The sequence below is a fragment of the Falco punctatus genome, assembly GCF_963210335.1.
Source record: "Falco punctatus genome assembly, chromosome: 4".
NCBI lineage: Eukaryota > Metazoa > Chordata > Aves > Falconiformes > Falconidae > Falco > Falco punctatus.
This window is the reverse complement of record NC_137583.1, coordinates 37,590,745-37,618,660: the sequence shown is the minus strand read 5'-3', so window position 1 is coordinate 37,618,660 and position 27,916 is coordinate 37,590,745. Positions and strand designations below refer to the sequence as shown.

The 27,916-nt window shown below is 49.6% G+C and overlaps 3 protein-coding genes across 4 annotated transcripts in view; 1 reads left to right on the top strand and 2 right to left on the bottom strand.

The window, feature by feature from the left end:
• ABCA3 (ATP binding cassette subfamily A member 3) overlaps positions 1-27,916 on the bottom strand; it is a 58,983-nt gene that overhangs the window by 29,190 nt on the left and 1,877 nt on the right. The gene's annotated exons all lie outside the window — the stretch shown is intronic.
• VRK3 (VRK serine/threonine kinase 3) lies at positions 6,902-15,481 on the top strand (the record flags this gene model as incomplete). The annotated part of the gene is made up of 12 exons (XM_080387015.1): positions 6,902-6,987; positions 7,063-7,382; positions 8,399-8,451; positions 10,360-10,426; positions 11,202-11,286; positions 11,766-11,868; positions 12,224-12,316; positions 12,533-12,665; positions 13,384-13,504; positions 13,796-13,854; positions 14,303-14,451; positions 15,135-15,481. The coding sequence occupies 11 exons, from the start codon at positions 6,902-6,904 to the stop codon at positions 14,449-14,451; spliced, it is 1,269 nt and encodes a 422-aa protein (XP_080243141.1). The 3' UTR covers positions 15,135-15,481.
• Positions 15,767-27,916, bottom strand: part of CCNF (cyclin F) — a 29,358-nt gene continuing 17,208 nt past the window's right edge. Inside the window, exons 2-17 of one of the 2 annotated variants that reach the window (XM_080387372.1) lie at positions 26,878-27,032; positions 26,356-26,462; positions 25,370-25,437; positions 24,417-24,610; positions 24,007-24,060; positions 23,376-23,480; positions 22,737-22,814; positions 22,215-22,366; positions 21,392-21,556; positions 20,596-20,719; positions 20,003-20,183; positions 19,478-19,565; positions 18,817-18,916; positions 18,366-18,496; positions 18,021-18,190; positions 15,767-17,458 (exon numbers count right to left, since the gene is read on the bottom strand). In XM_080387372.1, coding sequence (XP_080243498.1) covers positions 16,995-17,458; positions 18,021-18,190; positions 18,366-18,496; positions 18,817-18,916; positions 19,478-19,565; positions 20,003-20,183; positions 20,596-20,719; positions 21,392-21,556; positions 22,215-22,366; positions 22,737-22,814; positions 23,376-23,480; positions 24,007-24,060; positions 24,417-24,610; positions 25,370-25,437; positions 26,356-26,462; positions 26,878-27,032 — 2,336 coding nt within the window. In that variant the 3' untranslated portion in view covers positions 15,767-16,994. Of the gene's footprint in view, positions 17,459-17,585; positions 17,939-18,020; positions 18,191-18,365; positions 18,497-18,816; positions 18,917-19,477; positions 19,566-20,002; positions 20,184-20,595; positions 20,720-21,391; positions 21,557-22,214; positions 22,367-22,736; positions 22,815-23,375; positions 23,481-24,006; positions 24,061-24,416; positions 24,611-25,369; positions 25,438-26,355; positions 26,463-26,877; positions 27,033-27,916 lie in introns of those variants that run through there. The other variant, XM_080387373.1, reaches the window with a different exon arrangement.

Here is a 27,916-nt window from a genome sequence, read left to right as displayed (position 1 = left end):
CCCCTGCCCCGCTGCCGGCTGCCCGCCGGGCAGGAGCAGGGCTGCCGTACCAGGCCCCGCTTCTGGATGCCGGGACCAGCGCGGGGGGGGGGGGGGGAGAAGTTTGCTGTGGGCACGTTACGGGAGCGGGAGGAAGAAGAGGAGGGTGAGGAGAGGGGATGGGGACAAGGGCAGCCGCAGCTCAACGCAGCTCTGGTGCTTGAAGAAGGGGCATGGGGGGCGACGGGGTCCCTGGGGTATTGGGGTGCCACGGTGACAGCACACACACACCCCGTGCCATGGCAGGCAGGGGAGCAGGGCACCCTCGGGCTGCTGCCTTTCTCCACGCGATAAAGCAAAGCAGTTTGGGGGGGGTGTCTCCATGTAGATGGATGCTGCAGCGATGGCTTTGGGCTGGTGTTCTGCGATCTTTTAATCTTAGGTATTCATAGCCACCCGCTGTGCCCCTGCTGGCCCCGGGTGGAGGAGGAAATAAACCTAGAAACCGGGGCAAGGGTGAAGCTGTCTCGGTAAGGGAGAGAGGGAACCGGCAATATCAGCTTTAAAAATAGCTGTGTACAAATGGAGAGTGACATCCCATGGTTGCACCGCTAGGACCCATCAAGCTGGAAGGGGCGATCCCGCTCACCGCCTCGGTGGCTTTGCTCCTGTCACCCCACTTGCCACCTCAGTGGCTTTGCTCCTGCCACCCCACTTGCCGCCTTGGTGGCTTTGCTCCTGTTGCTGGCTGAGGTTGCCTTCCCAGGGCACCCAGAGCAAACCACAATTGTGGGTCTGGCCCTGTAACAGCCGCCCACTGGATTTCTCCCTGCCAGCTGCGCTCTGCTTGGGGGCTGCTGCTGCTGCGCTGGACGAGGTGGCTGCAGGAGCATCCCCACTGGCCAGGCTGCTCAGGTCCCCTCTCTCGCTGGGCTGCACCGGGAGATGCACAGACCTGGCTCATTCAGCAGGCACCCTATGAGCTGAAGCCCGTCTGCCAGGGACAACCGAGCAGCCACCTGACCACAGCAAAGCTTTCCTGCTGGCACTCAGCTACGCAGCAGCGTCCAGCAGAGCTCACAAACAGGGTGGAGGGGCAGGCAGGAGCCAGCCTGGCCCAGCGAGCTGCCATCCCTCAGCAGAGGCACACCTGCACTTTGAGACATGAATGATGCAGGTGGGCTGAGCATGGGGCGGCGCACACCTTCCCACCGTGCCTTCCCCCATCGCCTGTCACCATGTGGCACGGTGTCCTGCTGCAACCACAACGGGAATGGCATGGTGAGGGCCTCACCCTGGGTCTGCACCCCAGCATGGATGGCAGCATGGGGACCCTGGCCTCGTCCCAGCTGCAGAGCCGTAAGTGCCTATGATCTTGGGGAGGATCTGGGACAGTCAGTGCCTGTGGTGACATGCAGGAGCTTCATGCCAGCCGGGACTGAGCCACTCGTCCACACCCCAGCTTGAGCCCGGGTTTGATCCTCCCCAATTACTGCTGCCGCAGCTCTCCCCATGACCTTCACTGTTGCCTCATGCAGTTGCTCTCTGTGCCTGCCTTTGAAGGAAGCTGAGCGATTAGATCAAAACAAGAGTCTTGCCAAAGAAAGTATTTACAGGCTCCTCATGGCTCCTAGGACAGAAGATGAGAGGTGTTGCAATGAGGTGCAGTGGCATCGCAGTGACTCAGCTTGCACCCATGATGGGGAGTGTGCAGGACAGGACTGAGCAGGGACACAGGAGAAACCCACAGGAAAAGGGCAGCGGGGTACCAGGCAGCTAGGAAGTCCCTGCTGGGGGGATGTCCCTCTCTGAGATCACCCATCACTCATCAGCACCTGAAAGGAGGAATCAGCCCCTGTGCTGGCAGGCCAAGCCTGCCAACCCCGCTCCTGCTACCTGCTGGCGCCCTGTGTGTCCCCAAGGTGACTGGCTCAAGCTGTACTCCATCACCTTCCCATGCTGGCTGTTATCACCCCCAGCTCCCTTGGGGTTATTGCCAGGGGGCAGCCACTGGGGCCACCCTAGCAGCAGCAGTGGGGATACCTGTCACGCTGTTTCAGACTGTTTGCCTGGTTCAGAGACCCCAGCCCTGCCCACCCCATACCTGGTTTCGGGGTTAAACCAGTTTTAAAGGTGCTGGCTCGCATCAGGAAACCACCTTATCCACCCAAACAACATCCAAAACATGGGGCTGCTTGGCAGAGGTGTTGGGGGGACTTGCCAGTGAGTCCCCATTGCAGCCATGCCAGTTCAGACACGTGGCCTGGACCCGGCACAGGGTGCATTGGCTCCTCATCTGACCTCCTGCAGCCAGCAGCAAAATGCGGAAGTTGGGAAGAAGAACACTACTAAGTGATTTCTGCTTTGGTTCCTCTGCTTTCCCCATGGCCCTGCTGCTCCAGGGCAGTATGTGGGCAAGGACTTTGGCTGGGGTTCACTACCTCTGCCTACGTGCCACCACCTCTGCGTTGCTCCTTGCCCAGCCTCTGCTGCCCTGCTGCTGCTCCCTGCGAGGGCAGGAGGGAGTGTCAGCAGGGCAGACACCCTGTAACGCCTGGCAGCACCCTCCTCCAGGGCAGCCGGTGGCTTGGGGACGTGCAGCGAGGGCTACCCTGGGTACCACATCCCGTGAGCTGCCAGGCCAGGAACAAACACACCAGCCTCTGCCAGGAGCATTTCCCATCTTGTCTTACTTTCTCCCTGCTCCTTAACTTTGCTGCAGTGCTGGATGGTGCAATCTTGGGACTGGCATTTTTTACCCTTGAGTGCCACTGCCCAGGCATGAAACGCCGGTTCCCATGAAAGTGGGGAGCAGATCCAGTCCCTTCAGCTCCCCCACACTGGTCAGAAGAGCCCCACTCCTGCCCATCTCCCAGCACCAGTAGCATGCACGGCCACACACCCTCCCACCTTGCTCACCCGGCATCATCAGTGATGCCACATCAAGGGTTTGCTGCTGTAGAAGGGGAGCATGTGTGTGTGCACACACAAATGCTCAAATCCTCCTGCGCCATGGGCAGAGGGATCTGCTCTGCAGAGCCAGGCAGGCTGAGAACAACTATTTTTCTTGGGAACACCGGCTGCACAAAAGCAGAAGGATGGGGGAGTTCCCATCTGGTCTTACTCCAGGGAAAGGTGTGTCCTTGTCGCTTCCCAAGCATGACGTTGTGGCTTGCTGCAGCTCATCCTCTCTGGCTCCTGCAGTGTTGATGCGGTGGTGAAGAGGTTTGTCTTGACCTGCCCGCGAGACCACCCCACCGTGGGGGCCTGGGGTGAAGAGGCTGTTCCCCCATGCCCCGGGGGGAATGAAGGACCTTGCTGCCTTGCCTGGGTGCAGGTGCTTGCTGGGCGAGGACCAGATCTCTCTGGCTGCTTTCCCCCTGGGGTGGATTCCCTCTTCCCTTGCCCCTAGGGGCATGCCAGCATGCAGCCCCCAACCCTGGTGGCCAGGTTGGAGTCTCCTAGTGCGTCACTTCGCTCTGGAAGTGCTGGGGAGATGTGCAGGGGAGGTGGAGTCTCCTTGCAGTGCTCAGACACAGGAAGATTGCCATGGGCTGGGAAGGCTGGCACAGGAGGAAGCATTCCAGGACCCCTCCACTGCTCTTCCCAGTCCCTGTGCCCCTCAAAGTGTGATTTCCCCGGCAGTGCCCTGCAGGGAGCTGGTGCACTATCCAGATGCACCAGCCTCCTGCAAAGCCTCCCCAGGGTGTCCCTGCTCTGTCCCCATGTCCCTATTGGGGGTTAGAGAGCTCAGTGCCCTCGACAGCCCCTAGTGCACCACCAGCATGGAGGAGATGTGGCTGGAAACATTGGCCACTGCTCCTCCATGCCTGGGTTAGCATCCCGCTGCAGCCGGGGAGACGGCAGACTGAGCTGGGAAGGCAGCACAGCCCGGGATGTGCTCGAGGAGGCTCTGCCTGCGCTGCCCAGCTGCTGCCCGAGGGCAGGCTGTTGTCCCTTCACCCCAGATGGGCAGCCAGTGTCCCCACGGCCACTTCCCGGGAATGTGCAGGCAGCCCTCCTGCGCCAGCAGCCGGGACCTCTCATGGCTGCTGGGCTGGAGCTGGCAGTGCGGAGCTGACAGACTCCCAAGGCCTCTCCCAGGACTGTAGCACCACTGCACAAGCAGCATCGCTTCACTTCAGGATCAGAGGTGTGTAAATGCAAAGGAATAGTCACATTTCATTAAGAGCAATTGAAGAACTGGCAGCTTTGGGTGCTCTGTCAAGCTCAAAGATCTCTGCCAGCACACAAATCCGATAAGTCACACGCTCGGGCTGCTGGCAGCTGTGCTGGGAAGTCAGAGGTGAGATAAAGGAGACATAACCGAGTTGACACCAAGGAAATCCCCGAAGGGAGGAGATGGGGATCTGCCTGTTGCCACCCTAGCTGCCTGCATGCTTCTGGCGGGCACAGCAGCATGGACCATCCACAACACGCAAAGGCCAGAGGGAGACAAGTCTTGTCCTAAAAGTTTAGATGTTTTCCTCTTCCAAGAACAAGGTGGAGTTCAAAATTCACCTAACCCACTGCTTTGGAGGAAGCTGGATGCGGGGCAGATAGTGCTGCTGGCTCAGCGAGGGTGGGCAGTTTGCTGGCCATGTGGGTTGGGTTTTGGCTTAGAAAAAAACTAGAGAAACTTTTGGGATAGAGGGAGTGTCCCCAGGAAAGGTGAGCTCTGGCTAAAGGAAAACAGAGCCAGAGTGCTAGCCTTTAAAATGAAAACCATCATGGGAGGGGGCTTTAAGCTGAGCTTAGTGGGTGAGATGAGTGGGCAGTGGGGCAGGGAGATAAATGCGTAACTCTGTCCCCACAATAAAGGAATGGAAAATTTCAGAAAAAAGGCACATTAAAAAACCAAGCTGCCGGGACGAGATCAAATGCTGTGCGCTGGCTGCGGTGGCAGCAGGGAGAGGAGAGCAGCCTGGTTTAAGTGGGGATGAGGCACTGGGAAAGGCCAGGGTGCAGTGATGGTGACAGCCCAGGGCAAGGGCCAAGAAGCCACTGGTGGAGGTGTGTGAGCCAGTGAGGGGAGGCACTGGCTCGAGCAAGTAAATGGGTTACGGGCATCGGGAGTCTGCAGGGAACGGACCACAAAACACGGAGGATGCAGAGGGGAGGGCACTAGGGCTTGGCTATCAACCACCTGGAGAGGATGGGGACAGTGCCCCCCCAAACGCTAAGGGAGGCTATGAGGCTGTGAGCAAGGATCCACTGCCTGGGGGGGGCTGAAGCGGCAAGTGTCACAGCAAAGCCACCCTAAGTGACTGTACCTGGAGCCCCCAGTTAGGGAAACACAAGAAGGGACATCCCCTGAGCCATGAACTGGTGTAGTCAAGGGTGAAAACCTCTGTGGGCTTACTTATCCTTGCCAGAAGGAACTACATAAAATAAAGACACTGGCTGGAGGAAGTGAAAGCCAGACACAGAGGAAAATACGTGCGAACAGGGTCATACTGCCCAGCCAGCGTGGGTGCAGGTGTGTAGCACGGGATCTTAATGCAATACCATGGTGAACCTGCAGGAGGATGCTTGAATAGCAAAACAGGCTAGCCAAAATGCAAATTAATATTAAAATTAATTGGCTTTTCATGGTATGAGCTGTTGCCTTCAGTTCCACATCACTCCTGTTCGTGCTCCAGTGGTGTTTGGATGGCTCACTTTCTTCATGTTTGGATGGATGCTTTGAAAAGCAACGTCATTATGTGTACAGATGTTCTCTGGAACAAGACACCAGGTGCCTGCTGTGCACACCTCGCCTGCCCCCTTCTACCCCCTTGCTGTGGGGTCTCAGGGGCCAGACTCCTTCCCCAAGCAAACTTTGGTCTTGTCCCACCAGATGGGAAGGTCCAAGTCCACCTGTGCTTCTTTTATGGCAACATATAGGTGCCTGCTTGGGGATTACAGGTGTACAACGTACAGAAGGTGCAGTATATGGAGACATCCATACTGGGCACACAGGGTTGTTCCTCCCAGCCCTATGCTGCCGATCAGCACCCATTGACTTGTGAGAACCTGTTCTGCAGTCCTAACGCCGTTTTTAAGTAGCGTGCTGATGTTCTTTCTTAGGTGCCAGTGTGATGGGCTGACCCTGCCTGAATGCCAGGTGCCCACCAAAGCGGCTCCATCACTGCTCCCCTCGGCAGGACAGGGGAGACAAAATGGAATGAAAGGCTGGTGGATCAGGATAAGGACAGGGAGATCACGCAGCAATTACGTCACGGGCAAAACAGAGTCCACTTGGGGAAGCTTAGTTTATTACCGTTCAAATCATAAACCCCCCTTCCCCCTAGTTGTCCCTTCTTCCCGAGCTCAACTCCACTCCCCATTCCCCTCCCACAGCGCTGCAGGGACGGGGCTGGGGCTGCGCTCAGCCCCGCACACGCTGCCCCTGCCCCGGGGGACCTCCCACGGGCACAGCCCCCCAGGCACAGCCGGCCCCAGGGGGGTCCCCAGCCCTGCCCCAGCCCGGGTTCCTCCCCACGGGCCCTGCCAGCAGCCCACCCCGTGGGCACCACCCCTGCCTGCGGGGGGTGGTGGTGTCTGCGCCCCCTGGCACCCTGGGCTAGGGCACAGCCTGCCCCGCCGGGGGCTTCCCCACGGGCTGCCGGAGCCCCCCCAGCCCCCGCCCGCTCCCCCGCTGCCCGCAGGGCGGCTGCTCTCACTCCCCTCTCCGGCGGCAGCTGCTGCTGTGCAGCGACTGTCCCCCCTTCTTGGCCCCGCCACCCCCGGCGCTGCCCGCGGCTGGCAGCCGGCTGCGGGAGCTCCGTCGGGCGCAGCCCCCCGCCAAGCCCAGCCCCGAGGGGCGCGCTGGGTCCCGCCCGCTGCCCGGCCCCTTGCCCCGGGCTGCCCCGCCTGGCCCGCCCGCCTCTCCCGGCCCGGCCCGGCGGGGCTGCGCGCATGCGTGCGCGGCGGCGGGGCCATGGCGGGCCGCGGGCGGCGGGGCCGAGGGCGGCGGGGCCCGGGCGCGGAGCAGCGGGGCCCGGGCGCGGCCCGCGACGTCCCGAGGTGGCGGCGGGAGCGGGACGGGGGCGGCGGGAGCGGGGCGGCGCGGCCCGGCGGGCGCTGACCCTGTCCCCGCAGGCGGAGCCGGTGCTGCCCGTGGTGCGGCCGCGGCCTGGAGCCCACCTTCCGCTTCTGCCCGGCCTGCGGCGGGAGGCTGCCCGCGGAGCCTCGGGAGGAGCCGGCCCCGGCGGAGCAGCCGCCCCCGCCCTCACCGCCGCCGCCGCCCCGGAGCCCGGCGGCCTCCCCCGCGGCGCGGCCCAGCTCCCGCTCGCCCCGCAAAGCGCGGTCGGGGCCGGCGGTGCCGCTGCCGGCCGGGGCGGTGCTGGCGGACCGGGGCGGCGGGCAGTGGCGGCTGGGCCGCCTCCTGGAGCAGGGCGGCTGCGGGCTGCTGTACGAAGGTGCGCTGGGGCCGGGGGGCGGGTGGGGGCCGGGGCCGGTGCCCCCGGGGCAGCCCTGCCGGGCGTGCCGGGCCGGAGCCGCGCCGTCACCGGGCGGGACGCGGGGCTCTCGGGGCCCTGCCGCCGCCTCCTGCTTTCCAGGCCGCGGCCGGTGATGCCGGTGCCGTTAAGTGTCAGCCCCGGGTCCCCGGCCTGTCCTAGGCCAGCGGCACCGTCCGGGCGACCGAGTCCGGGCGCCTCCTCGGTGACCGTCTCCCTCCCCAGCCGTGCGCTGCCGCAGGAAAGGTCCCATCTTCTGTGTTGTTAACTTGGAAACTGCAGGAGGAAATTTCCCTGTTAGTAAGTTTTGGCTGTTTTGCCGGATATTTGGCTTTAGTTCCCTTTTAATTACGCCGTCTGGGCATCCACCTGTGTCTTTAACAAAGTGCTAGAGAAAACCAATGTTACAGAGCAGGGCGTTTTTATAGAAGTGCTTTTTGGGTGATGAGCAGCAGATAACCCCTGTGTAGCTCTCGGCCTAAGAGCAGGAGAAGAGGAGCTACCCCAGGGCCAAGTAATGGACGCAAACCCTTCCGGAGAAGGACACGTGTAACCAACGTCCATGCAGAGCACAAGGGGCTTGGTGTCTCTTACAGACCTGAGAGGCTACGAAGTGAGCTGGAGCAAATGCTCAGCAAATGGATTTGGGGGTGCCTTGGAGGTTCTGCTAATGATTTGTTCTTTACGTACCACCTTCAAAGCACCCCACTACGGTAGCCATGCCTAGATGCTTCTGTGACTTAAGCAGAACTGCACTTGAAGCATGTCAGGGGTGCTGTGCTTCTGGAGCAAGGTAAGAATTATTTTGTCGTAATCTGGGAGGACGCTGTCACAGAGGATGCTTTTGCAAAGACCAGGTGAAAGAAGCAGAGGATAAGTAAAAGCCAGCTGCGCAGGCTGTGTGCAGTGATGCAGGTGACACTGCAAGTGCCTCTTTTCCGTGCTCCTGTAACCACATCTGTTCCATCCTTCCACAGCGCAGTCAGCATCTGGAGCCTGTCCTCAAAAGCAAAGATACTCCCTCAAACTTGTGAGTTTTGATCTGTTTGGGTAAGGAATTAGTGTACTGTGTCCAGGGCCCAACCCATTTGGTCCGTATGGCTGAACATGTCCGAGGAATGCAGAGGAAGAGGTCACAGCAGGCCCTTCTAGCTTAGGGAATAGATATAACTTCCTGAGGGTATCATGCTTGGATTTTAGTAGTAGTTGGCTCTTCTGTTAAAGGTGTGAAGAAAATAGGAGGATTAAAAAACTGAAAAGCCTTTGTCACCAAAGGTTGCCTCTTTGATCTACCAGGCTCAGTAATCTCCAAAATTGAATCTGGTGGTGTAAGGTGAAGATCTTGATTCGTTAATGTCAGACCTACTTCTTCCCTGGATGGGAAATGTGCAGGTACCCTGCTGAAGTCTGTGGAAACTGGAGAGATTAGAGTTTGGCTGTGCTGAGGTAGCGTGATGAACTAGTAGTGGGAGACTCTGCAAGGCCAGAGCACGTTTTTAAATCAAACAGCAATTATAGCTGAGTTCGAGCCCACTTTCCAGGCCCTTGCCAATAACTTGGGTTCTCCAGGAACGTGCTGTTTCTAGTAATAGCTGTTCTACAATGGAAGTTTGGTTGCTTCAGTTCGGTAACTCGCAAACCAGAGCAGACTCTCTTTCTTGTGTGCCGTGGCTCTTGGGGGTCACTTGTCTGTGGGAAGACCAATGCTGTCTAATGGCTCTGTGAGGGACCTGCTGGTGCCCACTCTTGCGGCCACTTGAAGAATCACTCTCCCTTTTTGTCAGAGGAGACATTGAAAATGATGGAGAAAAAAATACAGCGTTAATGAGAGAAGACAGCCGAGCGCCACAAAACTAGAACCAGTAGGTGGGGAACTGTAACCACTTCTGTACACAACACTCCCAGCATTTCTGTTTAGCACCTTTGGCATCTTCTGGCGTTTTGCTTGGGAGTCTTCTGAGGCTGCAGCCCAGCCCTCATGGCTGCAGAGGACTGCAGAGTATGATATGGCACACGAGAGAGAGCATTTTGGCTCCTGGGGTTGATGGCTCAGATCAGCTTGCCAGGCAAGGTGCAGACTAAAATATCCTCTGGAACATGGTGGTTTGTGTTGTCTGGAGCCTGCTGATCCTCCAGCTACCATGGCCAGTTGTGAGTAGGGCCTCTGGTATCCAACCAGCTAGAATATAAAGCTGCTGCTTCCTCCCGTGTGTAATAGCATCTGTCCTAAATTAGCCTGCAGTGTGCTGAATATGTGTGTGCTGTGGGCAGATGCACGCATGTTGACTGTAAACTCTATGCATTTCAGGTCACTCAATCACAGCAGTAGTAAAAGTGCAGTAATGCTTGCTGACCTAAAAAGGCGGATTATAAGATGTCAGCACATTACGCAGACACTTAAATGTCACAAATACAGACTTTCTTACTTGTCTCACTTTCTGGCAGCTAGAGTAAAATGTTACAGGTCTTTGCTGAGTCTTGCCTGTTTGCAGAAATAAGCTCGGCTGTGTTGTGGGTAAGGTCACCTCTGCCTCCTTTTAACATAAGAGCTTTGGGGTGAGAGCTTGCTCTAGATTTCCAGATAGCCTGCATTGTCTACCTTTTTTTAACCCACAGTAAATCGTTGTGCTTTAAATGTCTGACTTGAGAGGGCCGTTCCCTTGTTCTGTGCTGGTGCTCGTAGTTAATGGGCTTGTTAGGCGCAGCATTAAATAGTGAACCAAAGACCTGAGCTCTGTTCTCAGCTCTGTTGCTGACCTGGTATTTGATACTTTTTTTTTTTTTTTTTTTTTTTTTTTTTTTTTTTTTTTGAGGGGTGGTGTGTGTGTTGCTTTCTTTACAATGACTAGTGAAGGTCTTGTAGCAATCTTGCCCAAGTTTCCTATTTTAGCAGAGCGTGCGTGGCTGAAGTGACACCTCTCCTTCCTGTTCCCTTTAGGATGTCAAAGATGGCAAGATCTACAATGAACAGAATTTCTTCCAGCGAGCTGCAAAGGCAGGCACAGGTTGGTGCTTCTTGGAAGGGCAAGGACTAGGCTCCTTGTTAGGAATACTGGCATCCCTCTTTTATCAGTTATGTGAGTCTCTTGGAAGGCCAGGCTAGAATAAACCAATTCCCTGCTTGGTTAGTGCCAGACGGCTGAGAAATTTGGTTGAGAGCCGGCTCTCCCAGGAGTCTCTGTGTACCTTAGGACACTGCAATATTGGCATTTTGAAGCTTTCCTGCTCTACCCATGCCTTGCCTTGATCTCACTGGTAGCTGTTCAGCCCTGCAGCCTGACTGGCCTTGGCTCCCTCTCTTTTCTGTGCCCCTTCCATGGATTTTTCCATCAGCTGCTGTCTGGTATTTACTGCACTGACCCCAAAACCTGAGCAAGAGCAAAGGTGACCAGAGAACATGGGCAGGGGTGATGGAGGAATTTGTGTCAAACCTGCACTTCTGAGAGGACCCTAAAAATCTGCTTCTCCATCCCTCTCTTTCCCCCCCCACTTCTTGTTCTGCCTAGCCCTATAGCAACCACATCCTTAGCCTGCTCTGGTATTCCCAGCATCTTATTTTCCATCTTACTGTTGCTCTGCCATGCTATGCACACTGACCTGCCAATTCCCCAGCAAGTTAGGCCAGTGGTTGTGGGACAGTCAGTAGGAGAGAGGCTTCCAGCTGTGAGCTGCTCAGGGCAGAGCAGGCCTCCAAGAAAAGGGCACCCTGGACTTGGCTCCTTCGTTCTGGAGCTCCTTTGCAGCATGTGCTACACTCTGTCCTCTTCTCTCCCCTTCTAGTGGAGAAGTGGAAGAAGTGGCACTCTGTGCCATTGCTGGGAATCCCCAGTTGCGTTGGCTTTGGACTGCATGCAGATAGCTACAGGTGAGCTGACTGCGAGGGGCACAGCTGAGCTCTTTTGTCAACTGCCATCTTCGTGGACTTTCCCATTTCTCTCCTAGCTGTCTGCTATTTTTTTTTTCTCATTGTTCCTGGGCTCCTAACCTTATGCACTGCTCCCATCTCATTAACAAATGGGTTGCCTCTCTTACTACTCTGGTTCCTTCAGTCCTTGTGGTTCTGGTGAAGTCATTGCTTTTGCTGCTTTTGCCCCTCAGGCCAGGGCATGCCTTACTGCCACCTTTTAAGCTTAGCATGAAGGGTTTCAGCTGTATATGTGCAACATGATCAGCATGTCTCCTTTTCAAGAAGTTTTCTGTGACCAAAGTTAAGGAAATACTTGCCTAGGTCAACTTGGGAGTCGAAGGGGGGGTCTAATCCAGGTGGATCACTTGACGAGTGTCTGTTCCAGGGTTTTCAAGTCAGGTTGGTGCTGCTACATGCTAAACCCTTGTCTCTTGTAGGTTTTTGGTGTTCTCTGACTTAGGGCGAACTCTTCAGTCTGTCCTGAATGATGGCTTACACCTGCTGAAGGAGAAGGCAGCTTTTCAGATCGTAGTCCGGCTGGTATGTAGAGAACCAATGCTAAGAGACTTTTACAGAAAAGACCTATAACTTTTCCCATGGCTCTTTCAAAGGTGTTTTTTAAGTGGAGCCAGGGGCTTGGCTGGGGTCCTCATGTAGCATCTCTTGAGCCTGTTGTAAACTTGAGTAACATCTTTTGAGCAATAGGTCACCTTGAAGGATTGTGGGGTGAGGAGAATGAGAGAAACCTGACACTTGAAGTAGAGGCTCGGAGATGTGCTCATTGTGCTCTTCCACACAGCTGTGGGGAACTGGGGAGGGTCCAGCTCAGTGATAGCCAGGGTGCTGAGGGAGTCTGTGTGGTTCTGATATGGTCGCCTCTTCTGTTTATTCCTAGCTAGACTGCCTGGAGTACATTCATGAAAATGAGTATGTGCACGGGGACGTCACAGCTGAGAACATCTATTTGAACCCAGCTGACCTCACACAGGTAGGGAGCAGGAGCCGTGCTGTGGGGAAATGGCAGTGGAAGTGGGCTTGTGAAATGGGAAACGGGACAGAGCAACACCCAGGTTCCTGCTGCTGGGCAGGGGAGCAGGGCAGACCATGGTGCTCAGGCAGGTGCTGTAGTGTGGGATTGTGGGCTGCGCTGTAAGCAGAATTCACACCACGCACACACAGACATGTACTTCCTGACGTCTTTCAGGTGACCCTAGCGGGCTATTGCTTTGCGTTTCGTTACTGCCCAGGAGGGAAGCACGTGGCTCACCGTGAAGGCAGCAGGACCCCTCATGAAGGCACGATGGAGTTTATCAGTCTGGACAGCCACAAGGGAGCAGGTGAGTCCTGGTTTCTGACACAAGCCAGCAAACCTCAGCTGGAGCTGTTAACTGTGGCAGTGTTTGCTGGAGCTAGGGCTCCCTGCTGGCGTTTCTGTTATTGCTGCTTAGTCTTGCCTCTCTCTGGGCTGCTGTGTTCAGGCTTGCCAGGTCGCTTGGCGACTGTGGCAAGAGGTGCAGGGATGCTCCTGCTCCATCTGGAGCCTTGGCTACTGCAAGCATGTGAGGAATAGAAGACAGGGCTGCTTCATGCTGGCTTAGCATGGATCTGTTTCAAGCCAGGCTGGATCCCTTCCTGAAACAGATTTGCAGCAAGCTCTGCTCTGACCTTGAAGCAGTGAGACCTGGAAAGGCTTTTAAATTAGCCAATTCCTCTCCTGGCTGGGATGTGACTGTTCTCTCCCAGTGTTCAGACTGGGCAAGTCTTCTTCCAGAGGCTGGGAGGCAATTCCTCAACTGTGTGAGTTTGCAGGCTCCCAGAAGTATCAATATCCTAGAGCACATTTTAACAAAGCTCTTGCTTTTCTTATGCTCTTTAGACTTGTACCCCTTCATTAGGTTGCCTGTTTTACAGAAGAGGCACCTGAAATAGAGACTTGTAAGGTTGTGCAGTGAGTGCTGGAGTCCTTACTTGCTTTTGGAAGGGATGCTAGCCTGGGCCTCTTCTGGGTGGCTGCCAAACTTTTTTCACATGTGAATATGTCTTCCTTCCTATCAGGACCATCTCGCCGGAGTGACTTGGAATCTCTGGGCTACTGTCTGCTGAAATGGCTCTGTGGCTTCTTGCCTTGGTCTGATGAGCTGGACAAAGTAGAAACTGTGGTGGAGAAGAAAGAAAAGTAGGAGAAATCATCTGCTTTTTTGGGAAATGCTGAGCAGGAAGCAGTGAGGGAGGTTTTGTGACTGAAATCAGTCAGTCACAGTACGCTGTTGGGATGTGGGTAAATCCCACTGTAAAGGTTGAACCTGGCCAAAGGGTGTTTGATGAACCCCGATTCCTGCTCTGTTCAGAACGTAGCCATCTGAATTCAGCCTGGTTTTATTTTTTTGTCCTTATTGCCAAAGACAGGCTGTTCATGTGCCTGCTCCATTGCTTCTCATCTGACAGCACTCTGCACTAATTATTCCAGGTACAGAGCAGATGTGAAATGCCTTCTTCAACTATGCTTCAGGCAGAGATCCATTCCAGGTATGGACTTGCTCTCTGTGATGGTTGGACTTGGGGAGGGAGGATTGACTGTACCTGAAATTAGAACCTTTTCTGTGCTGAGGTGCTAGTCCAGCATGGCTTCCACTGGCAATGGTGACCAAGCATTGCATGGACTGGTTGACAGGCTTTTCCTGTGAGCAAATCCCTTGTTTTCTTCACAGCAAAATAAGGGGGGCTGCTACCCAGTATCTGTATTGATGAGCCTTGCTGAAGGGGCAAGCGTTCTGGCGATTTTAAAAATTCAGTATCCTGTCTCTGAGCTCCATATTAGTCTTCGGTTTTGTTTCCCTTTCTCTGTAGCTGGCTGAGGTGGGTGGGTGGGTGACCCATCTGCAGGCCCAGCAGTCTGAGGTGGCCATTTAGCAGCTTTGTAAAGACAACTGGCGTTGATGTGCTGCTCCATGCAGTGATGTTCCTTGCTTTGCAGATGCCCTACAGAGCTACCTGCAGCAAGTGATGGCACTAGGGTACGAGGAGAAGCCTGACTATGAGGCGCTACGGCAGCTCTTCAAGAAGCCACTGGAAAAGATGAAAGCTTCAGCTTATGACTCTGTGGATATCAAAATGGTGCCCTAAGTAAGTGCCAGTAGTTTGGATTGCAGCAGGACAAAGCACTGGTCCCCCTGTGCTGCTGACCTGCTCTGCGTGCCCCGGGGTGCTGCTGCTGCGGGCAGCAGTTAGATGGGGACAGGGCCAGCTGGTCTGTGACATTGCTCCAGGTGAGACCTCTGTGCCCCTCCTGATGTGGGGAAGGACCACTGGCCCTTCAGCATTCCCTATTAAGAGACCAGTCCAGTGCTACACAAAGCTAGGCTTAGCCTGTGTTACAGTATGTGTTTTCTCAATTTTCTCTGGAAATACTTGCCCTTGGAGGAGTACAGCAAGGCTTAATGGTCTGCAGGGGTATGGAGGTGTTAACAAAATGCACACTGATGCAATCTAGTCCTTTTATAAAAGAACTGAGGCTCTGGGCTGTCGCTTTTGGTTTTTCTTGTAGTTCTGGTTTTGTTGCCTTGGGCCTGGGGCAGTAAGTGGTGGCTTTCTAGCCCCAGGTGCTCTGTTCTGTCCATGAGGCACCTCCAAGATTGAGGCTTGATACAGACAGATCTGGTTTTTAGTCTAGGGCTGCATCAGCTGTGATGCCTGGATTACGCAGCAAGATCCAGGAGGGCGGAGCTAGCTCCTCATCACATAATTTACCCTTCCTGGGAAGGGATTGAACTGATTTAACAGTCTCATTTTGTTGCCTTTTCTTTCAGATCAAGAAAACATGTACAGGAAAAGGGTTCAAAGCTTTCTGCAGTGCAAGGCCTTTCCCGCAGTTATTTAACTTTTTCTACCTGTTTTAGAACTGAGAGATGTTTTTTATAAAAGTGTTTTCTTCCAATTTTAATGTGACCCACACGCTGAATTTTGAGCTGCTGCTATAACAAGTTAATGTGAAGACACCCCTGCATGGCAGGTCATTGTAAGCAGTAGCTGGAGAACTGCTTACTGGGAGAAGGGTGAAGCCTGGCACAGAATAACTAAATCAGGGATTGATTTTTTTTTTTTTTTTTACTCTAGTGGTAGTACATAGTTTTGTAATAAACTTTGTGGACAAGCACCCAAGGCTCTGTTGGTTATTTGGCACGCTCAAGGCCTTTCTGTAGGCTTTTTTTCTGGGATTGCTGTAGAGTTGTGATGGTGATCTGAGCCCTGTGCTACTTGTTGTGCAGGGTGTTCTCCTAGCTGCTTATGATATTAATGTAAATAGCCTACATGCAGCCCCTGCTCCAGCTTAGCCAAGTTCTTAACCTCATCTCCAAACATCCCATCAGTTCTCCCAGGCCAATGCAATATGTGAGTGGGTTACCAGTCATTGAAGTAAGACAGTGAGCCATCTATATTAAAAAAAAAATTTATAAAAAAGTCACTATACTGTGTGTATCTGAACTGTTGCCATCTGCCACAGTAACTTCTAACAAAGGAGGGGTCCAGTTCCAGTGTTAAATCCATTGATGTCTCCTGGAAGTCTTGTACCTTGGTATTTCAATGTTTGCTACCTGTTTGTAAATAGAAGGCCCTTCTCCTAATGTTCACAGGCTGAAGGAGCTTTAAGCCAGGCTTGCTAGGCTGAGGTCAGTGGAGGTGGTTTCTTCAAACTGTTGAAGCAGCACCTAGTAGAAAAAGCATATGCTGCCCTTGCAGGTGAGGAGCCAGTAGCAAGGCTTAAAATAGGGCCTTCAGTAAGGCAAACTGCCTGCCCTTACTGCACTACTGCCTGTTTCTAGTGTTCACATGATTTGTGCTTTCCTTGAGGACACATTAATAGAAATAGCAAGGAAGACTGTGCAAGACAGGAAATGAAATTGAGCCACTGGCCGGAGGTGGCAGTTCCACCACACCGTTCCAGCAGAGACCGACAGTTCACAGAGTCACATTATAGTACTGGGCAGTGAAGCATTAAGGCACAGAAGGAGGATTTTTTTCAGGTAAGGAAAACATGGCAATTAGAGCCAGAGGCAAATAGGGCTTTAAACCATCTGAGGTAGGTAAAAAAGCTCAGACCTGCAGTGAGCCTTTGTTTACCTCTTGATTGTATCCATAAAGACCTTGTATCAGTGCAGCAAATGATCAATACATAGAAAAGGGAAGCACCAGCTGAGCGAGACAGTACCTGGCCAGAAGGAAAAGGCAGCATAACCTCAAAAAAAAAAAAAAATAGGTCTTTCAAGTGGAAGAATTCAAGCATAGTGTTACATCCAGTAACTTGAGAACCAGAGTCAGTGCCTTTCTTTCATAGTGCCAGGCCTCACAGTGAAGCGAGGGACATGACAAATTCTTTTCTATTACCAAGGGGTAACTGGAGAGGTATGAGAAAAACAAACTATAAAGTTTCATAGGTGGAGAAGAATCTTAAGTTGCAGAGGATCACATAATAGGGAATACTTTAAAAAGGCAGCTATCAGGGAAGGAAATGGCCCAGAAGTGAGCTACATAATTACAGGATAGGCATAGGCAAAAGAGGGGAAAGGCTCTTTTTGGAGGTATTGACAGTTAATTTGCTATCATCCCTGTATGCCTACAGCGGAAATACTGTTTGCAGGAATCCTAGAAAAGTAAAGAGCATGAAGAAGTCAGAGGCTTAAGAAGCCCAAGTTCACCCTTTCTTCACTGTGTTCTGCCACATTTTTTCGCTTGACTTGCCTTCTGTCACACTTCCCATCACTAGGCCTAGCACAGGCTGACTGTAAACATGATTCCAAGTAATGAGGCGGGCATGGCTCCTTCTTCATGGCACTGCCCAGAGACAGTGCTGAGGTAGGTTTGAGAGGTACTCCAAGGTTGCCTTCTACAGAGGATGTAGGACTGGCACTGTTGATGGAAGAGTAGCCTGAGCTCCCTTCCAGGTTAGGATTTCTTGGGGTGAAATATACTGAGAGGCTGAGAGTGTCACCCAGCAGCTTAGCCTCCCTCGGTGGTGCTGCATCCACATCCCACTCTACAGCTAGGTTGTCTTCATCACTGGAGTCCTGACAGCAGTGCTCTCCAGGGTCCATATAGACCACCGTCATGTCCAAGATCCCACTGGGACTTGTCACTGCAGGGTGATAAAACAAAAAGGTGAATTTTGATGTGGGCAACACCAAGCAGGCATTGAGAATCACAGAATCCAGCAGAAAAAAAAACCAAGCAAGAGTGTAAACCTTACTCTACTTGCACACGGAGTTCACCCTCATTTAAAACAGTAGCTTCCCCCCTCCCTGCCTCAGACTGTTTGGGTAGGTACTAAGAGTTGTTCAGAAAATGGAACAGCCAGTCCCAGCGTCAGCAAAACAAACAGGTACTAACAGTGTTTCTAACACAGTGGGCCACACGTGATGAATGGCCCACTATCAGCGACATCTGAAAACAGACTCGCTTTGAAATACCAAGCAGCTGTAAAAGCTCTTCATGCTCTGAAGCAGTATAAAGAAAGAGAACAGATGTATAGATCTAAAATATTTAACAATTACAACCACTGGGGAAGGGGGAGGGTGATTCCAACTGGTCTTCCACTGAAAGTTCAGGCTTCTGTTGCCTGAGGAACAGTTTTAAGCAAAGATGAAGAGGCAAGTTTTAATTGTCTTGCCCACTTTTTATAAGCAGAATAAAACTCTCACCGTCTCCATCTCGCTCGCCTTCACTTTCCTGATCACCTTCATAGCCAGAGCAGGAATCCAAACTCCAGTCTAGGAAGTTATCTAGAAGACTTTCTTCCTGGGTGGATAGCTCTGCTGTGGGCGTGGTCACAAAGCTGCCTCTGTCATCCTTAATGCTGTCTTCCCTCCTCCTGCAGCAAGAAAATCCAAGTCACACATTAAAAGCCCAGTCTTCTTTCAGGTCTTTTATGTCAAGGTGTTTACAGAAAAATGGATCATATTTAAGAATGAAACCTCAGGGTGCCAGAGAGGAGGAAAGGCTCGTGCTAGACTCCACAGACATTTACAGCAGTGAGTTATACTAGCCTTTTAGTTCTCTTTCCAGAGGGAGAGCTAAGGAAAGTCTGAATCTCCACCGCATTTGTGTGCAAGGGGCTGGGCTCTGGGTCCTCCTGTTTCACACCCAACAATGAACAGAGCTGGCTGTAACTCATCATCTGATAAAAAGAAATAATAATAATAAAAAAAAAATACCTAAGAGCCAGTAAGAATTAGACCATGAGATTCCCAGAAGGAATAAATAGCGAGGAGGCGGCTATTTATTTTCCAGGAGAAATCTATCCCAACAAGTTCTTCCTACACATAGCCAAACAGAGCACTTCAAGTTTAAAATTACCACTTTATTTAGATATTCTCTTCTCCAAAAGTCTGAAGTTAGAACCCACTTCCCATCACTTGAAGTTTACTACATCCTACCATATAGTAGCTTTGCTCTGGGTGTCAGACATCAGCAAATGAAGACCAAGAGCACACCCACCTTTTCTTTGCCTATTTCTTCATAACGCTCATCTTCAAATCGTTGTTTCACAGCAGTTAAGGACACCTGCCTATAATCCTTTGGGACATCGTCATGGAAACTGGAAAGATTAAAGCCCCTATCTTAGAATGGCTTATATGAAACAACAGTAACAAAACCTGTCAGTTTAAGTACTTCCCTTCTGTCCATCCCAGCTCTGTGCTAAGGAAGTTGGTGTTTCAACAGAGTTGCTAAGCACCTAGCCAGGGCACTGGGTTTCTGACCATATAAGCATCTAATTCCTTTTCTGTTCCTTGAGGTAAACAAGATACTTGCCTTCTACTCCTTAAAGAATGAGCTACTTTTGCCCCTGGAACTCCTTCTGAAGCTCACCAATAAGCCAACTGCAGCCTTCTGAAAACAGTGCTGTTAAGCAAGCTGAAACCTGTCAAGCCTCAAGGAGAATCACATTTACTGTAACCCAGGGCCACAACCAGTTGTGAGAAATAGAATAGCTGTCCCCGAGCTGGCCCCTAGGCCTTAGTGCCTCGTGGGGGTGTGACAAGGCAGTTTCCCAAAGCCACCTCCTTCACTGGAAGGGCTGACTGTATAGATGTAGCACGTCTGCAAGAACTGGAATCTAAGTACTCATGTGCCCTCCCAAAAGAGTTCCAAAACTTACCACTTTTGGTAGAGGCTTAGCACACAGGACAACAGGTCTTCGAGAGAGAAACCGGTGCACTCAGACAGCTGGCTGGTCCAGGGGTGTGCTGGAGAAGAGAGTATATATTACCATTTCATGCAGCTTGGTAGTTCTGCAATCAGATTGTTTATTTTTTAATGGGATAAAGATAATGACCTTTACACGCTTATGCCTGTACGTAGTTTGTTCAAGTTCACTATTCATTTCAAGGACAGGACTACCTGCCAAAGTCTCATTTACACACAAAGCTTGCATGGTCTGATGGTGATACTCTTGTTCATCAGAGCTATTAAGGAGGTCAGACAGACTGAACTCAACTCTTCATTTTGAAGACTTATACCCATCTCCCTCTTCTCTGCTCCCCCCTAGCCAAGTGACTGGAACATCCTGCCTAAAGACAGAGTAACACAAACCCCCCCCCCTCCCAAACCCCAAAGGCTCCCTAAAAAGACAAGGCAAACTGACATACCATGCTGCAGCTCCTCTTAAGGTAAGGCTCCTTACCTTGCCTATGTAGTATCTTAGCCAGCAGTAGTGCTCCAGCAGCCAGCTGAGCTGGGGAATACACACAAAGGCTTGTGTTTAAGAGTGACAGTTCACAAATGAAGCTGTAAAGGTGAAGAGTTCTTCTCTCTAGTGAGACTATGTTTGACAATACGTCTTTGTAGTCCACAATGGTAGGTATCTAGTGCAAGAAAGGAGAACAGGGGTTGGAAATACAAGATGAGCACCAAGTATTTAGAAAAATTGTTTCCAGGAGACGCTGTTTTCATTACATTAGGTTTGTGGTTTTATGGTTGGTTGGTTTTTATGTGTTTGTTGGGGTTTTTTTTGGTTTTTTTTTTGTTAACTACTACACTGACATTGAAACATTCTCCAGGAAAGAATAAATGGCCTCTTAAAACTTAAATTTTAATCTCCACAGAAAGGCAGAGGGCTTTGTATCTCATGCTTTGCAATATGCATGGTCTCCACAGCTGATTGCGAACACTCACATAAACCTCCAACATCCTACCTAAGGAGAAATGCTAATTACAACAGTCCGACTTTAATAGCAACCCAAGGGGTGACATACTCCATCTGCTTTGCAAACTCACCCTTATCTTTCCTTCCAGGGCAGAAATGATTTCACCCATCATTCTGACCAAGTCCTCATACTTGTATGTGTTGTCCGTTAGCCACACAGCTTCCCGTATTGTCAAGATCTCTTTGCTGATGAAGCTGCAATATTAAATAATATGAACAGTTAGTCCCAGAAGAAAGGGAATTTGTGCACCTCTGCACTAATGTTTTTAGGGCAGAAAAATGCACCTAAGACGACCAAAGAGTTAAACAGCTTTATACGGTACTTTCCTACGTATAGACCAGGAAAAAGAAAAGCAACTCTTCATTTATTTAATCTTTAAAGTAGAATCTCCTACTAAATTGTTCCAGATTCCTCATTTTATGAAACCTCTCCTTGGTTAAGATGCAAGACATTAAGGTAACTAACACAGAACAATAATTTTCCACCATACCATGCAGTACACCAGAGCATAACAGACTAAACTATGTAACACCACCACTGCAGTTGGTCCTTACAGGGTTACTCATGATAATATGGCGTGAAAGCCTTCAGTTGGTGATGGAATGCATTTTGACTAAACCACCACTACAGAGGATTTTTTTCGTTCTTATGGATATACCAAGAACATGTCCAAGGAATTACATTTTGCGTCTCATTTGCAGAGGCTGTGTTTGTATGTGAACACAGTTCGAGCAGCAGGCAACATAGAAGGAAGCCAAAGATTCTTTCCAGTATTATTACTAGCGAGGGGGGAAATAAAGCTTACTCTGCAGAAATTAATTTGAATGACCAGAATATCACCTCTGTTCACCAGTCAGGACCCCTACCGTGTGCAAATGACCATGCAGGCTATTCCCAAAAGTTGGAGTTGAGCCCGAGGTACAGGTCTCAGCTTCAAATAACGATCCACGCATCCCACTGTCATGTGAAGGCATAGGCTAGAAAAGTCTTTCATGGTAGCCACTTCTACCAGCCAATCAATCAGGATGTACCTAGACAGGGAAGAGACACATAATCTGTGCAGTTAGAAGCCATTCAAACCTGTGCTGAACACCCCAACCACCCACCACCCACCCCATGCCTAGTTACCAAGGCTCTGCTCCACTCAAAAGTTCCAAGCCAGGGAATTTCACCAAAAGAATTTTCAGAAAAATGACACATTGCACTAAGATAAGGATTTGCAACTAGGAAGCCTGTTACTCTCTGAAGGGTCAACAGTCTGCCTGAGTTGTCTGTGAAATGGAGTTAGAAACTATCCTATAACAGGCACTTGCACAAAAAAAGGGTAGGGCATATCAATTCAGAGGCTAAAGGCCACCTAAGGTAACTAGAGTTAACTACAGCTCCAACAGGTTAAGTTCAAGAACTGGAGGCACTGTTTATTAGTCTCGACAAATGCAAGAACTTACAGTCCAGAAAAAAACCTCACACACCTAATTTCAGTTCTTCATCAGGGCTTGAAGGGCTCTGATATAGGACGCTTTGCAAAGGAAGCTTTTCTCTGATTGTACGTAATGCATCAGAGGAAGCAAAGCAAAAAATTCCCTCTTCCAGCAGACCTTGTTCTAGATTTATTTCCCTCTTCAGATGCAGAGGGAAATAAGCAGTGGTTTCTGCTGTGTGGCCTGACTCCTGGATCTGAGTTTTTACCTCATTGTTTCATTCATTCCTTTCTGCACAGTGAAGATACTTTGCTTGCTGACAGGAAGGGAAGCTTGAAAGATTTGAGACACCATTTCACTGGAAGATTTAGCTTCTAATCCTAGTTGGTTTCCATTCCCACAAGCTTTGGCTAAAGCTATCTGTAGTAGAGAGAACACAAAGTATTTTATTTTTTTTTTTACCAAATGGCAACTAAGGCAGTACAGGATGGTCTTGTAACATTCCTGATGAAAACAGTGAGCATGACAAACTACTTGAGTCAGTTCTTAGTTTGGCTTAAATGTTGAACACACACATTATTTTGGGCAGGCTGTTAAGTCCATCAAAAGACGTATCTTTACTCAGGTCGTACCACAGATGTGCAGAGGGAACTGCAGACTAAATACACACGCATATATAGGCATCGTTCAGCAATTTCAACCCTGCTTCTAAAGGGAGGAGTCTAAACCTACAACAGCAGCATAGAGAAGACCGAATAAAGACCGTTTTCCTGGGAAAAGCCAGTCTTACCTGTGCTTCCCAGCAGCCCTTTGCCGCATAGTCTCGTAGCTTCCTGAGACTTTGGAGGTATCTGCCAGGATCTGACATCTACAGAGAGGAATGTAAACAGATTTAAAAAACCATTACCTTTATACAACAAACAAAAGGATTGTAGTACTAATATTCCGGCAAAAAACACTGCCTGTGGGTACATTTAGTATTTCAGCAACCGGTCTGTTTCTCATCACGATGACAAAGTTTTTAAGAAAGTATTTTCAGTTCTTGCCCCAGCTCTCACAGGAAACGAGACAGGTCACTTAGGATTCCAACATGACAGCTTTGGCAGATTTATTAATGACAATGCAGGCAGTCTCCCCCATCCTGTTCCCACGTGAGCCACACAATCGCTAGCCAGCAGTGCCTATGCCTTTAGCAGAGTTTGTATAAAGAAACTTCGGCTTGCATCTTGGCTGCAGCTGCTTGTAGACCGACTCACTTTAAACACCAAGGCAGATACCAAAGCTCATCTAAGAGAGTTCTTACCTTCTTCATAAAGAAGGAGAGCGCTAAGCTCTGAGGAAGAGCAATTTCTTTCTGTGTAAATTCATTGCACATACCAGAGCTCCAGAAGTTACAGTGAAAACATTGAGACAAAACCCCACTACTTACAGCAGCCTTTCTGTTACTTTCCCAAAGGAGGTAGGAGCTAATTAAACAACCCTGCTTTGAAGATTCTTCAAACATTTCAAGGGATTGTTTTCTTTTTTCTTCATCCTAAGAAAAAAAGGCATGATAGCATTTTTGGTGTTCAGCCAACTAGATGCCAGATCTCAATAATTCAGAAGCTACAGAACAGCTCTGTACTGAAAGCTAGAGAGCAGAATCAACTGATTCTGTGAGTCCCCTTCAGACTACGAGGGGTCCTCCCATTTGAAGATCCAGACTCAGGAAGCACTTAGCAGTTTTCCTCAGCTAGACAAAAGCTTTTTGGCTTGCTTGCCACTGAAGAATTATTTCTTTTTTACATGCATTATGACTGGAAGTCTTCCTTTGAGACCTGAACACACTGCAAGCCCACGATGAAGCCAAAATTAGTTTCACAGTTTGTAAAATGCAATAAACTAAGTTGATAATGTTCCTTTAAACAACCAGTAAATTAAACTCACGAGAACAGAAATCCTAGGCCACTTGAGGAATATAAGATCATTTGGCTGTTGGTTTTTTTTTATTAACCAAGGTAAACAGCATTAGGATCACCAATAAAAGCATTCAAATACATCAGATCAGAAACACTGCTCACCTCAAAGAGACTCAAGACCTTAGCCAAGCAGTGGAGAATAGATCCTTTTTGAGCCTGAAGAAAGCATTAAGATAAAGCATTGTTAAAGATACACAAAGAACAACAGCAAATTTTTGCTAGTAATTCCAGACTACAATTTTGTTTGCCTTTCAATCATTCCTCCTCTTTGCTTCTCTCAATGTTTTGTTTATTTGAGACAGTACTGAATCTCTCGGAAGAGACAGTACAAGCCTCCGGCACTCAGGATATACCAAGTGTATCATTTCAATAAATTCATTGAAACGATTGATCCACAGTCAATGAAGCAACAGGAGTACAGGAGCTCCTTGGGGGAACAAAAATATTTTTTCTAAAATAACTAGATGCTGCTATTAGCCTATGTTGAAGTCAAGGGCAGAAATAAATCTTACTTTCTCCAACTGACACTCTGCTTTGAGACTCTCATAGACCACAGCTTTACAACAGCTTCCACTCAATGACCAGGGAGGACGGATAAAAAGCCAGATAAATGGGGCTGCGCACACATTCAAACGCTCCGCCAGACTGAAGAAGTGAGATGCCTTTAATCCATTCACTTCTGCACGACCCTCATCGGAGATGGACACTGAACAAAAAAAAAAAGCTAGAAATCATTTAAAGTTTATTCATAACACCTGCTTGGCATTTAGTCAGGCTAAGACAGACAACAGGATACAATCAGGAAAAGATTGAACAATGTCTTCCCTCTAGAGCCTTAATCATGCAGACAGCAAAATAAGAGAAATCTTACTACAAAATCAGTCTTTAGGAACATACAACCCTGAGCTGGGAAGGTGGTGTTCTGCAAATCAACACTCAAAGCAACATTAATTTCTGTCAGCGTACAAACTGGTATGCAAATCCCTCTGCAAGGAGGCTTCTCCTCTCAGTTGTCAGTCCCTTTTGGCACATTTATCACACTAGGTTAAGTAGCTAAGTTCGATCAGAAGTTTTCAGAGGATAACTTCTAAATATGAATTCATAAACTATGCATTGACTTCTTTTCTAGAAGAGCTGTGCGCTATACTATCATTTAACACCTAGCAGTTTAGCGACCAGCATTTAGTGGCCTGCACTGAAAGGTACAACTGAAGAGGCATCTTAGTAAATGAGACCTGACCACCCACTGAAGACTGCAAACTGCCCCTGCACTTCACTGCTCTAGAATCTGGGTACAAAAGCATCAGGGTTTGAGATACAGAAGAAAGAGCTTTGTAAGCAGCCAGTAAGAGTGCTGACTTTACAGTGAGACAACTAGTTTGATGTGTATCTATATGTAAGCCTTTAGCTCATCCACATTTCCTTCTGTCATGCCAAAGACCTGAGTACAAGCTTCCACACTTACAGCCTTCATTGTACAGGTACGCTATTCCCAGCTTCACAGCAGCTTCAAAGTTACCCCTTTCAGCAGCCCTGAATGGGAAACAGAGAAGATACTCGAGTTTGAAATCAGTAGCTGCTTCCAGGCCCACATCTTCAAACACTTTACTTCCGTGGAGGTCAGACTGTGAATTTGGTAACCACAAACCATAAGCATACGTGCTTTCACTGCAGAAGTTAAACTAAGTTATGCTGAGGATTTTCTTGCTGGTGGCCTTTTATATGCCAATATCCAGGAAAATCAGACAATTCCTAGGAATTGTTTCCCATTCCCATGCAGCATCCCCAATGCCAGAATGCAGTAATACATTTTAGTACTTGTACCCTCAAGGACATGCATCAAGCCCATGTGCTCCTCCCTTCCAACTGATGTGCACATAGTCGTCTTCTTCAGAAAGAAGATAACACATGCATCAAAGCAGCAATAATCAGAAGCAAAATAATTACCATGACATTTAAACTGACAGATCCCCTTCAAATCAGAAGGGTAAAAAGACCTTCTCCATCTTTTTTAAGCAGATTTAACATTACCCTTTCAAAATTCACTCATTTTAATACTGAAATTTACCTATTTTCAATATACTCATTTACACAAGACCAAGCCAACTCAGGCTTTGAAATACAGTTATGCTTGAGCCTCTGATCCCACCTGCACCTTCATAGAGAAGTACCAGCAACAGATTTTAGATAATGTGTTGTGTTCCAATATGGAATATTAATGCCCTTAAAGAGAAATAGCTTCAGTATATGCAATGGGCCCTGCTCCAGTTAGAGAGCAGTTATAAGCTGCAGCTCAGACATGAAATCAACAATTCTTCATCACCCTAAGCAAAGACTTCTACAAAAAAGGGAACGTCAGGCCCCCCACTTACAGTGAATATTGATTAGAAATGCATATGTACCTTCAAACATCTTCTACAATGTCAGACAGATTTTATTCTTAAAGCTTACCTTTCAAACATCTTCAGATTCTGTGGAGAAGGCCATATTTCTTGGAAACTTGCACATGCCCAAACACTAGCATGATTATCCACAAGGTATTTAAGATGCGAGTGCACCTGCAAGGGGGGGACACCGTAAAATTATAATTACTAAAATAAAGGGACCAACAGAAAAATAGTTCTTTGCAATCTAATTTTAGATGGGTAACTAATTAATCAGAAGTTAAGATTAACTTGTTACCTGCCTAATTATCATTAGGGCAAGAGATGCCAAACCAAACTAATTTGTTCAGCCACAGTGATCTAGCAGGACAATTCCCACAGAGCACTCAAATACTGCTGCTAATCTTCTTGAGTACTGAGAAATAAAACTGCTGCTGGGATAGCAAAAATCTAATTACTGTGTGTACCCTTTGGTTTTCTCTGGGTTTACCCTGACACAAGAGGCCAGCCTTTTCTGTGTGCAGCCCTGGCTCCTAAAGGCAGAGATAAACCATGGTGTGTGACAGCGGGGAAGCAGTGGCAGACTCACAGCTCTGACCGAGAGGATGTCTTCAGCAGGAAGGCCTTTCAGAACATGAAACAGAACATCTTCAGGCAGACTTAACAACGTCAGGACTCGAGGCCGTTTTCTTATCCTTCGCTTTGAAGGGAAGGAAAAACACCTGGAACATCTACAGTGAATCACTGAAAAACAAAAAACAGGGGTCACCTCAGTTAGTGATGGAACAGCACAAGGAAAGAAGGCACTACAGAACATGCACATATATAAATGTATTTGAATACCTATTTACTACACAGCATAGGACATTTCTTCAAACTTCTATCAGTCATAGAGAAATTTAGCACGTGTCACACACCATAAGGCTGAGCCACAAAGTAGTGACTTGTTCAATTTAGCCAATTAAGCCAAGAGGCTCAGAAGGGATAGCTTATACTCAAGTCCTCTTCATTGAGGAGAAATTCTCCATGCCCCAACTCCATCATTTGACTGCATTGAGTTAAACTGTCACTACTAAAACTTCATTTACCTCCCCCACACCTCGGCTTCTCCTTCTCAGTTGATAGCAGTCCTTGGAATGTCACCTGAGAGATTAGGAAGTTGAGACCCACCAAACAAGCTCAAGCCAAGCAGCCAGTTGCTGCCATGGGTGATCATAGAAGATCCCCCAGAACCAGGAAGCCCTTTTTTTTAAGTTTCAGCACCTTGCAATGCAAAGACTAAGACATCATCTACATCTTCTGTTCCTCATGAAGACAGTTTACCCTGCCTGCATTCATCAAGAGAGGAAAACAATCTAACAGCTAAGGCAAACCCAAGCGCAGCACAGGAGTACTGCTTGCTGGTAGAGACTCATATTCCATGGTTGAAAGCCCAATCCCTTTTCCATCTCTTGGGGACAGCCACCAAGAGCCTGCCCCCAACCCTGTGCTCCCACTCTAACAGGGGCAGGAATTCAAATCTGTGAAAGGTGGTAGGAGGGAAAAAAAGCACATTCCCTTCCTCCAGCTCACAAATGGCAGCAAAGGATCACCCTCACAGAGTGGTATCCCAGCAGGACCCTCTGAAT